General features: G+C 44.6%; 1 protein-coding gene across 8 annotated transcripts in view; it reads left to right on the plus strand.

Annotated features, from left to right (window-relative positions):
• ALKBH8 (alkB homolog 8, tRNA methyltransferase) overlaps window positions 1–12126 on the plus strand; it is a 96683-nt gene that overhangs the window by 39649 nt on the left and 44908 nt on the right. For 5 of the 8 annotated variants that reach the window (XM_077777431.1, XM_077777428.1, XM_077777429.1 and 2 more), the window contains 2 exons: window positions 6097–6232; window positions 10319–10556. In XM_077777431.1, coding sequence (XP_077633557.1) covers window positions 6097–6232; window positions 10319–10556 — 374 coding nt within the window. Of the gene's footprint in view, window positions 1–47; window positions 127–2043; window positions 2088–6096; window positions 6233–10318; window positions 10557–12126 lie in introns of those variants that run through there. The other 3 variants (XM_077777433.1, XM_077777434.1, XM_077777436.1) reach the window with 3 other exon arrangements.

Below are 12126 nucleotides of genomic sequence, written 5' to 3' on the forward strand. Positions count from 1 at the left end.
GGCGCGGGCCCTGCGGCGGTCCGTGGCCAGCGCGGCGTCTGCGCGGCGTGCGCTGTGCGGCTGTGTGAGGCGCACGTGTGTGTGAGCGCGGTGCCGGTGCTCACGTGACCGCGCCGTCCCTCTTCGGTCCGGTGGGGGTTGGGGACTGGCGGCCGCGGCCTGGGGGCGGTTCGTCTGGTGCGGTTAGGGCTTGTCCGACCTGTGCAACGAAGGAAAGGCCGTGCCGAGGGGTCTGCGGCTCTCACAGCTCAGTCTTCCCGAGCTCCTGGTGGAGTAATCCCGGAGGCCCTTTGGCCGGTGGTGGTGTCAGGCTCTGGGTTTAGGTGTTTTTTTTGTTTTTTTTTTAATATTTTTTATTTATTTCTAGGAGAGAGAGAGACAGCGTGAGCAGGGGAGGGTCAGAGAGAGAGGGAGACACAGCCTCGGAAACAGGCTCCAGGCTCTGAGCTGGCAGTCAGCACAGAGCCCGACGCGGGGCTCGAACCCACGAACCGCGAGATCATGACCTAAGCGAAAGTCGGACGCTTAACCGACTAAGCCACCCAGGCGCCCCTGTGCGTTTAGTTTTTAACCGGCATTTGTTTCCCGGTTCCTGCTGTGTGCCGGACACCGCAGTCTGTGGCCTCAAGGAGATGGCAGTTTTCTGGGCGAGCCCAGCACACAGACGGGTAGTTGTCATACAGCGTGAAGACCACACAGATAGGGATACAGCCAGTGTTGGTGAGACAGCGAAGAGGGCCGCCCGACTCCGAGCTGTCTAGGGTTTGGGGAGGTGGGAAGGCGAGGTTAGGTAAATTTAGTGACTACGGCTTGCTCAGGAAACGTTTATTGGGTAGATACTTGTTGCTAGATCCTGATTTTTTTTTTAAGTTTATTTTGAGACAGAATGAGTGGAGGAGGGACAGACATAGAGGGAGAGAGGTGTCCGCGAAGCCCCACGTGGGGCGGGGTCTCGTGAACAGTGAGGTCATGACCTGAGCTGAAATGAGGAGTGGGGTGCTGAACTGACTGAGCCACCCAAGGGCCCCTAGATCCTGTTCTAATAATACAGACAAAATCTCCACTTTTCTTATTTTATTTTTGGTAAGTTAGAGGAGGAAAAGAGACAATAATGAGGACATAAAATATAGAGGAGGTGTTCTTCAAAGAATTAGAACAGAGTAACATGCCAAGTGATGGGGTCAGTTTTTTTTTAACCATTTACAGTTTAAGGGGTGCTCCGCTGGCTCAGTCGGTTAACAGTCCAACTCTTGGTTTCAGCTCAGGTCATGATCTCACGGCTTGTGAGGGGGAGCCCTGCATCAGGCTGTCTGCTGTCAGCAAAATGCCTGCTTCAGATCGCTGTCCCTCTCTCTCTGCCCCTCCCCTACTCACACTTTGTCTCTCAAAAATCAACATTATAAAATTTAATTTTCGGCGCACCTGGATGGCTCAGTCAGTGAAGCCTCCCACTCTTGAGTTCGGCTTAGGTCACCATCTGTCAGTGGTGAGATTGAGCCCCGAGTCGGGCTCTGTGCTGGGTGTGGAACCTAGTTAAGATTCTCTTCTCTCCCTCTACTCATCCTCTCCCCCCTCATCCCTGCTCACTCTCTGGGGAAAAAAAAAAAAAAAGGATTGTTTCTAATTTTCTTTTTTTTTAATTAAAAAGTATTTTTTTAAATGTTGATTTTTGAGAGAGAGAGAGAGAGAGACAGCATGGGTGGGGAGGGACAGAGGGAAGGGAAGACACAATCTGAAGCTGCTCCAGGCTCTGAGCTGTCAGCACAGAGCCTGATGCAGGCCTCAAACTCATGAACCACAAGATCATGACCTGAGCCACAGTCAGATGCTTAACTGACTGAGCCACCCAGACGCCACCAGGAACATTTTTCTATACTGCTTTGGTTCATTATAGGCAGCATGTTGTTCAAGGAGGGCAGGATCACACGTCGTACTGTTCGCACTTAGGATATCCAGTAGGAGATGCTGGGGTTCAGCTTGCTAGCAGAGTCTGTGGGATCTCTAAACTCGTGTTATCCCACAGAGTGTGTGCTTAGACTGGATCGTCTTTGATTGCACTGGACTCAGTATGGCTAAGAGTCTACCTAGTAAGTAGCGACCTCATTCCCCTCGCACGCCCACAACATGGCAAGGAGCATCCAGACCTTTGTGCAATAGTAGACATTTCTTGGCCAGGGAAGTGGGTTTGTTGGAAAGGGGGCACCTCCAGACCTCAGCTGCTGCTGTCACCCCGCTTCTTGTTGAGGTGACTCAGACCTGCCGGGTCAGCGCATTGCCAAGTCACTGGAGTGGGAACAAATGAGCCTCCCTGGCTTTCTGCATTTGTCTTCTCGTGAGGGACGAAGGGAACGAGGACAGAATGTGATCATGAGGCTCCATCTGCTGGTACTGGGCTCTTAGTGTCATACTTGTACAAACATATTCAGCATCTCTTCTTCTCATTCTTCCACTTTGCAGTCTTTGCTCATGTGACTTACTAAGAAAAAAAATCCCAATGCGCTCAGCCCTTGTTTTCCATTCCACACTGCAAAAATGCCCTTCCAAAGATGATGACCTTGGGAAAGAATGGCAATGAATAGATCTTCGAGGGCCGTCAGCTTTCTCTTGTCGTCTTTTTTTTTAAATTTTTTTTTTAATGTTTTATTTATTTCTAGGAGAGAGAGAGACAGCGTGAGCAGGGGAGGGTCAGAGAGAGAGGGAGTCACAGACTGAAACAGGCTCCAGGCTCTGAGCTGGCAGTCAGCACAGAGCCCGACGCGGGGCTTGAACCCACGAACCGCGAGATCATGACCTAAGCGAAAGTCGGACGCCTTAACCAACTAAGCCACCCAGGCGCCCCTCTCTTGTCTTCTTAAACTGTTCTGATCTGGCTCTTCTGGAAGTTATCAAAAATTTATTAGACGTGTTTAATCCTTTTAAGAAATTTGCGAGATAGTGTCAGAGATTAACACAGCCAGACACGCGTTAGAGTGGTGAAAACAGAGTTCATTTAGTACCTGCTGGCAGCGGGGGAAAGCTCTGAGCTCTGTTCCGATTTGTGAGGAATGATTTGGAGGTTTTATAGGGAGAATAGGAAGGGAGAGCCGAGCAGGGGCTCCGGAGCGCGCGAGAAGTGAAGAGTTACAAAGGATTGGTCAGTGCGAACGCAGCTGGGCCCGCCGTGTTTGCTGGCGAGCAGTTACCAAACTTAGGCTTCTGTCCTACCGCGGAGACTGGGACAGAGTCCCCGTCCTGCCCGATGACTACGTTCCAAGGGAATGGCTCTTAGGGACACTTCTGAGCTGTAAGAGGTACACAACTGTAACCTCCTTTTGGTAAATACTTTAAGAAGGGACGTCAGAGGCCTGTTGACAGGTGTTGCTACAACTAATAGCAAAATTTCCTGGCAGCATTTTTACTTTTCTCAGGCAGACATTTTAATATAATGGGGTATTGGGGACATCCTGGTTTTATCATGCGGGAAGCCATGGTAGACTTTGGTTGGGTTTTTGGTGCAGGCTCTAGGTAGAGTTATGTGCCAGGACCACGCACTGTTACCCCATTTTACAGGTGGGGAACCTGGGCTCAGAAATAAGCAACTCCCCCAGGATCACACGGCTGATGAGTGGTAGAGCGGAGATTTGAATGGACGCCCTGGGCCCTGAACACTGTGTCACACTGTCTCTTAGCACCGACCGGGCTCTGGGGAGACCGTGTAACCCTTGTCCTGAGAGAGCGCACGGGCCAGCGGAAGGGGCCAGACACTGGAACAGATCGTTGCAATGAGTGCAGTTTTTACGGTATCCGTTCAGCTGCCCTTTGCCTGTCTGTTGAGGACACCAAAAGCTTTCTCTCTCCCCTGCTTTCTTCTTCCAGCCGCTTCATCCTGTCACCTGCCAGCCACACACTGCAGCTGTGTGTCCCCCCAGGGCCCCCCACCCACCGGGGTGCCCTAAGTCCTGCTCATTGAAGTCTCGGCCTGACCTTCTTCTGACCTTTGGAGTCACTCGGGTTTTGGAGGGTTTTGGAGGGTTTTGGAGCGCCGTCTCTAGCCTCGGGCTCTGCCTCGGGCTCTGCCGGGGCAGTAAGGGACCTGTGTTTCCTCTTTCCCGCAGTCTGGGCAGTCCCCACGCCCTCCTCGCGCCAGAACTTTCCTCGCGTCCTCCCCTGTCTCCCTGTCTCCTGTCTTCCCACAGCCCCACCCGGACTGCAGGCCCGCGCCTCCCTCCCTCACGCGCACCNTTAGACTCCGGGCTGTTTATGAGCTGTTTGGGATTCGATTTTATTTAACTTCCCGCATTTATGTTCCTTGCGAGCTCTGAAGACTTTCAAGTGGGTGCCGAGTGGGATCGGTGGACCAGCCGCATTCGCCGCTCGCCTTTTGCCTACCTCTCACTGCCTTTGCCAGACACATCCGTTTCTTTTTTATTCATTTATTTATTTTTAAATGTTTATTATTACTGAGACAGAAACAGCACGAGTGGGGGAGGGGCAGAGAGAGGGAGACACAGAATCCGAAACAGGCTCCAGGCTCTGAGCTGTCAGCACAGAGCCCGACGTGGGGCTCGAACCCACACCGTGAGATCGCGACCTAACCCGAAGTCAGACGCTTAACCGACTGAGCCCCCCAGGCGCCCCTGACACATCCATTTCTGTATTGAGCTTCTGTTGCCTCGCTGGGTACCCTCCTTCCAAATGGCTGTGTGCTCCTCCTGCCCTTCAGTGCTCAGCTCACGTCAGCTTGTGTTTTCAAGTTCTCCCAGATTTTCCCAATTAACGTTGATCTTATTTGTTTTTCCTAATTCACAGCACATCTCAAGACTGTATGGTTAACAATTCTAAAAAGATGTGTCGTTCTTTGATTGCTTAGTGTGTGTTTTCCCCAGCTAAGTGTAAGCTGTGTGTTGTAGTTGTGGGCCGCAGGTGCTGAGACCGTCAACAGGCATGTGTGTACTTACTTGCCCATCATCATCTGTTTATCCCTTCAGCACATTTTCATTGAGCACCTACTATGTCTAGCGTCCCTGCTGTCTTGGGGTTTACCTCCTGATGGGAGAATTAAGCCAACGAAGGAATCATCACAACTTAAGTTAAACTCTGTTAACAAAATAAGTAGGCGACTGTAATGAAGCATGATGTAGGGTGCTGATTTGGATCGAGGGAAGGCCTTTTTGGGAAAGTGCTCTGTAACTACTTCCTGACTGGCATATTTTAGTAGAAGCCAAATGCAGCTCTGTGGGGTTCTTATGTCTGTATTTAAAAATTATAGAGGGGCGCCTGGGTGGCTTAGTCAGTTAAGCGTCCGACTTTCGCTTAGGCCATGATCTCGCGGTTCGTGGGTTCGAGCCCCGCGTCGGGCTCTGTGCTGCCTGCCAGCTCAGAGCCTGGAGCCTGCTTCAGATTCCATGCCTCCCTCTCTCTCTGACCCTCCCCTGCTCGCGCTGTCTCTCTCTCTCCTAGAAATAAATAAAACATTTAAAAAAATTAAAAAAATTATAGAGATAAAAATATATAACGTGTACTGCTTAAAAAATAAAATACATCTAAACCTCCATGTAGAGTAAGATGCTTTTGTATGTCCCGTTTCTCTTCTCCCCCCAGAAATAACTTCTCTCCTGCATTTTCTATTTATTATTTCTTTGCTTTTCCTTGCATTTTGCTATGTATATATATTTCTAAACAATATATGGCTTACTTTTGGGTTCTGAAGTTATGTAAATAGAATCATACTATGTATTCTGTGAATTTTTTTGTTTCATTTCTTCCTTTTTTTTCTTTCCTAACATGTTTGTGAAATTTGTCTGTGGCACATTTTATCTAGGCCTTCATAAGTAAGGGGGTCTCTACCTGTGGGTGACACGGTGACTCACTAGAGCTGAAGCACTGGGACCGAACACCCAGAGACGCTGCCACATGTCCTTCCTTCTTTGTCGCCTTCTTAAATATTCCTTTGTTGTCCAGGCATCTGTTTGTTTTCACTTCTCTTGGTTGGTGAAAAGTAAAGTCAGCGGTTTTAAAAACTGTCATGTAGAAATATTTATAAACTATGGAATATATGAATAACATTAGAATTCCCTTTGGGATTCCTAAGGATGACTTTTTTTTTTTTTTTTCCAGTGTTGCCATGGACAGCAACTGTCAAAGTAATTACAAACTGAATAAAACTGAGAAGAAGTTCTTAAGGAAACAGATTAAAGCCAGGCATACTTTGCTGAGACATGAAGGCATTGAGACCGTATCCTATGCCACCCAGGTGACCTAAAACAATTATTATTTGAATGTAAACGCATTACCATGTTAATGTGTGACAGTAATATTAGTTAATAATGTGTGACAGTAATATTATTATTAGTAATAATTGCTCAGGGAAGAAGGCTGTGATTGTTCAGTCATGTGTTATGTGTCTATTAAATATGCATATGGTAGGACCTGGTAACTCTCCATTTGGGGATCTGTTTTGAGTTTCCATTGATTGTGGTGGCTGAACTAGAGGAAGTTATGGGTACATAGTAATGACAGAAACACTGTATAACTGTTTATGGTGTACGGAGTGTCGTTACATTCATTATTTAATTCCTTAAGAATCCTCACACGACAGGGGAGAAAACTAAGGTTCTGAGAAGTTGGGATGCATCCTCTGATGTAGGGCGGCTGAGTAGGAAACTAGAGCTGGGTCTTCTGTAACCTCATGCAGTCTTCTCCCCTCTATTCCTAACTTCATTTTACAGATAAACTATTTTGATCATACACTATAAAACATTTTTAACTTATTAGACCTTATTTACAAAGCCTTTTCTTTTTCTGATGACCATAATTCAATCCTATCCATATATGTATCAGGGACCGTGAGACGTCTTGGACCATGGGTTAAGAAGAACTTACTTTAACTCTTAGCTTCTCCTCTTACTTGGACATGGGCAGTGCCTTTGATCTCAGCTCTCTTCATGTGTAAAGACCTATTCCTGCATCTTTTTTATTCCACTGGATTGTTAGATGCTAAAGGGAACATGTATGTGACGGTACTTACTAGTCATTAAAATCCACGTGAATATCAAGTATGTTTTCTGGTTGTAAGCAGCAGGAAGGAAGCTAGGACATCATGTAGCCGAGGGCAGGAGACAGGCCTTTGAGAAGGTGAAGCTGGAATTTAAACTTGGGTTTCTTGACCCTCGGACCAATTCTCCTCCTTTATATCAGGATTACGCTGTCTTCTGTGACAAGTTAAGGTTGACAAACGAGTACTTTAATGAGGGAGATTTAAATTAGTGAGTAAAAGGCCCATACTTAGATTTCATTAAACGCCATATTAATGACTTCAGAGAATTAAACCAAATTCCTGTAAAGAGGGTAGAATACATAATGCATTAGAAGTGATTTGCCTGCACACACTTTACTGTTTCTGGCACGTGCCAGCGAGGCTGTGAGACGCTCAGAAGATGAAGTTGACACGCCCTCCTCTCGTCTCCTCCCAAGTGTAACTTGCTTTCTTTTCCATCCAGGGTCATGAAGAGAAGTGGTAAGGGAAGAAATGGGTCAAGTTGCTTTCCTGCCTCGGAACTTGTTTCTAGAGGATCTGTTTCCTTAGGATTTCTAGAAGCTTTAATCCCACATTTATGGCTTCCAAATGTGTTCTTATTTAGGCTTATTTTTTCTCCACAGTATTTTTAAAAGAAAAGAATAAAATTGTAGAAGGACCTTTAATTGTATACTGTCTATCCAAGGGAGAACAAACGTTTCCACGATGTGTTACAAGTAAACGTGACTTTGTGCAAATTTATACCCATTGTGAGATTTTTCTAGAGCAGTGACCCTCAGATTGTCAGGACTGAAGATAACTTTTAAAAACATTTTGAGGGGCGCCTGGGTGGCTCAGTCGGTTAAGCGTCCGACTTCAGCTCAGGTCATGATCTCACGGTTCGTGGGTTCGAGCCCCGTGTCGGGCTCTGTGCTGACAGCTAGTTCAGAGCCTGGAGCCTGCTTCAAATTCTGTCTCTCTCTCTCTCTCTGACCCTCCCCTGCTCATGCTGTCTCTTTCTCTCTGTCTCAGAAATAAATAAAAAAACATTTATAAAAATGAAAACATTTTGAATTCTCTACTTCATATTATGGGGAAAATTGCTTCTCTGACCAATTATAAATAATATGATTATTGCTTTTAATTATGATGTGTGACTCACATGTGTTAGGACATAAGTTCCTCCCTTTCTTCCCCCACAGCACGTGTTTTTGTGGGGTTTGCCTGTAGAATCACCCACAAGTCACTTAGCATCTTTGAGGACTACTGGGATTCCTCAAGTCATGCCTCACCATGCCACTCAATTTCCAGGCAGGACAGGGGACACCTGTCATTTATAAACCCTTTTCAATTCTTTAGACTTGTGAATTTGGGAAATAGAAATGGTTTTGTAACTTTGGCTGCATATAACCAAATTATTTTGGTACTTTCTTTTATAAACCCTATTGAATGAGGTCCAAGGCAAGCCATCTCAGACTAAATTTTATACCGTATTTTATATCATTGTATAAGTGTATTCGTTTACTACATGTATATGTATATTGTATGTGCATATGTGTAAGGTATGGACTCTTCCATGACAGCAGAGAGCTTTACTTTTCTCGTTAAGCAGCTGTATGATGCTACTGCATTCTTTAAAAAATTTTTTTAATGTTTTTTATTTATTTCTGAGAAAGACAGCGTGAGCAGGGGAGGGGCAGAGAGAGAGAGGGAGAAACAGAATCTGAAACAGGCTCCAGGCTCTGAGATGTCAGCACAGAGCCCGACGCGGGGCTTGAACCCATGAACCATGAGATCATGACCTGAGCCGAAGTGGGACACTTAACTGACTGAGCCACCCAGGCGCCCCTATTGCATTCTTTTAAAACAAGGTTCGAGATACTCTCATTTTGTGTCTATGAAACTAAGATATTCTGATCTCTAGCTTCGTATAAATCAGGTTCAGCACAGTATTGTCCCTTGGTCAAATTTGGTTTGTAAGCTAAGAATGAATTTTATGTTTTTAAAGGATTGTTGAAAACTAAAGACAAGAGTATGTGACAGACTTATATGACCCACGAAGCCTCAAATATTTACTGTCTGGCCCTTTTCAGAAAAAGTTTGTTAATATCTGGTATAAATGATAAAACTGAGAAGAGTAAGCCGTCAGTGGTTTCCCTGTCTTATGCTACCAAGTTTTTCGTAGTCAAAGATCATAAATTAAAAATGTTTAAAACTGTTTTTTTAAAAAAATATTTATTTATTTTGAGAGAGAGTGTGTGTGGGAGGGATAGAGAGGAAGAGAGGGAGGGAGAATCTCAAGCAGGCGCTGCACGGTCGTCACAGTCTCGTGCAGAGCTTGAACTCACCAACTGTGAGATCATGACTGAGCTGAAACCAAGAATCAGACGCTTAACCTACGGAGCCCCCCCAGGCGTCCTTAGAAGAATCTTTTTTAAGGGGTGCTGTGATTATAAGAGGTGCTGGGTCATAAGCATCAGGATAAAAACAGGAAGCTTCTTCCCCCGCCCCCAACACGTTCCTGGAATGAAGTTTAACGCAGGACTGCAAATAATAGGAAGTAGAAACTTAACTAAGGAAAAAGTTTTCATTGCAAAGTGACTAAATTACTCAGACACAGGAAAATTTTCCTGTCTTAACGTTCAGTAGAAGCTGTGGTTGATTTTTCTTTGAGCCAGTACCTTTACTTTCAGTTTTTAGGAAACACTGTAGCATGGTTATATCAAAAGTATGGATTCTGGAAAATGACAGAAGTAGATTTGACAGACAACTCCCCCTAATCACTACCTTAACCTAATTTTTCAGGTTCCTCTGTGAAGTGGGGTTCACATTAACCACCTTGTAGGCCTGTTGGAAAGCTTATATTAATGAGGATTAAGTAGGTGAAAGCATATAGAATAGGGTCTGGCAAAATAAGTATTATGTAACTCTTTATTCCTTCTCTACATCCTGTTTCTCTTTCATTGTGTTATAGTTACTAACAGTAGTAAATGTTATTTTAATTTGTATGTGTGGCCATTAAGAAAGGAATATTTTGCTGAAAGGTCTATTTAAAAATCATATATTATTTACAACAGATGTACTTCTTAATCCTCTGTATTTAATAAATTGATTTACATACTGTGTATGAATTAGAAAACCAGATAACCACCATAAGGAAACCTTTTTTCCCATCTTAATTACACTTCTGTGGAAATCTTATTTAAAAATAGTCTTATTTAAAAATCTTATATGAAAATAAGTGGGTTCATACTAATTGCTCCTGTTTTCTTGTTTTTGTTTTTGTTTCTGTTTTGTGTGTGTGTATGTGTGTGTGTTTCAAAGAGCCTGGTTGTCGCCAATGGCGGATTGGGTAATGGTGTGAGTAGGCGCCAGCTGCTCCCGGTGTTAGAGAAGTGCGGACCCGTAGACGCTCTCTTAATGCCTCCTAACAAGCCCTACTCGTTTGTGAGGTACACAACTGCAGAAGAAGCCAAGAAAGCCTATGTCACCCTCAACGGAAAAGAAATAGTGGATGATTTAGGACAAAAGATCGTTCTGTACTTGAATTTTGTGGAAAAAGGTATTAGCGTACGGGCATCTTTTAAAACATAGTTGTTGCTTTTGGGTGAGTTTTCTTTTCATACCTAAGTGAGGAAGAGTGGTTTTTGTGCAAACAGATAGGACATCAGTTAAGTGACCCCCCCCCCCTTTGTTTTCAAACCCTCTTTACGCACCTAGTTTGTCCAGGTGTGGGCTGAGTAGCCGAAGGCCTGTGATGACACTCAGCCGCCCTGTAAGGGGCTGGGCCCACCAGCGCAACACGACGCTGCTTATGTGTGCTCCTTACTTTGGAATGCTGCTGCCTGTGGTTTTCAAAATTTGATGTTGAGGATTCACAGGACCAGTCTTGCAGACTGTCCAGAAGCTTTCAGTTTATCCCTTTAGAATTGTGATCCAGATGACTGTGTGCCAGATGTGCTGTTTATGGAGGTTACCCTTTAGCCACCAGACCCTAAAGCTTTATCGGGGCAGCGTCCAGCAGAACTCTCTGTGATGATAGAAATGTTCATATGTTCATAGTGGCGCGCTCTAACATGATTATGGGATTGAGGAACTGATTTCTTAATTTAATCTTATTGAAGGTAACTAATTTAAATAAAGCTTTAAAGTTTGATTTACAGAGCTTCTAGGGAGATTATTATATCTCTTCTCCATTGCCTCATGGAAATAAAATGTACTGAGATGAAGTTTTTGTTTTGTTTTCATTGTTTATTTTTGAGAGAGAGAGAGAGACAGCACGAACAGGGGAGGAACAGAGAGTGAGACACAGAATCCAAACCAGGCTCCAGGCTCTGTGATGTCAGCACAGAGCCCAACACAGGACTCCAACCCACAAACTGTGATATCATGAGCTGAGCCAAAGTTGGATGCTTAACTGACTGAGTCCCCCAGGTGCCCCTGAATTTTGATTTAGATATCTAGTCTACTGGTAAATTTACTTGCCACCTCTTTTTTTTTTTCTTTTAAACTTTATTTACTTATTTTGAGAGAGAGAGAGAGGTAGAGTACAAGTAGGGGAGGGCCAGAGAGAGAGAATCCTAAGTAGGCTTCCCACTGACAGCACAGAGCCCAGTGCGGGGCATGATCTCATGACCTGAACTGAAACCAAGAGTTGGACACTTTTGTGACTGAGCCACCCAGGCGCTCCTAACTTGCCACCTCTTTAGGCAATGTCCTGTTTTCTTCAGATATCCTGGGGACTGGTAGCTGAGCATAATCTGACCAAATTTATATGTTTGTAAAGTAAGACTCAAAGGAAACTTTTAAAGACTTTTTAAAGATATATTTTAGGAATTATAATTCTCAATATCTATATGTGTTTAATTTAAAATCTGACTTAAGCTCTACAGATTAAAAAAAAACATATTATCTATAGTATGCATTTATGATCGGCTTTTGAAAACTGAATGGTTTGTACATTTTAATCAGAAAATACTTTCCTTGGGTTTTTCCCTAGTCAGTATGTTGAACACCCTGTAAGACATTGCACAAAGTGAGTTCTGGAGTGTTCTTTATTTGAAATCCTGTGTTAGATCCAGCTCTACTTCCAGGACTGTTGCTGTCATGTTTATAACCTTGGAAATAATTCT

This window comes from Crocuta crocuta, unplaced genomic scaffold, assembly GCF_008692635.1.
Source record: "Crocuta crocuta isolate KB4526 unplaced genomic scaffold, BGI_CrCroc_1.0 scaffold278, whole genome shotgun sequence".
NCBI classification, from domain to species: Eukaryota; Metazoa; Chordata; class Mammalia; order Carnivora; family Hyaenidae; genus Crocuta; species Crocuta crocuta.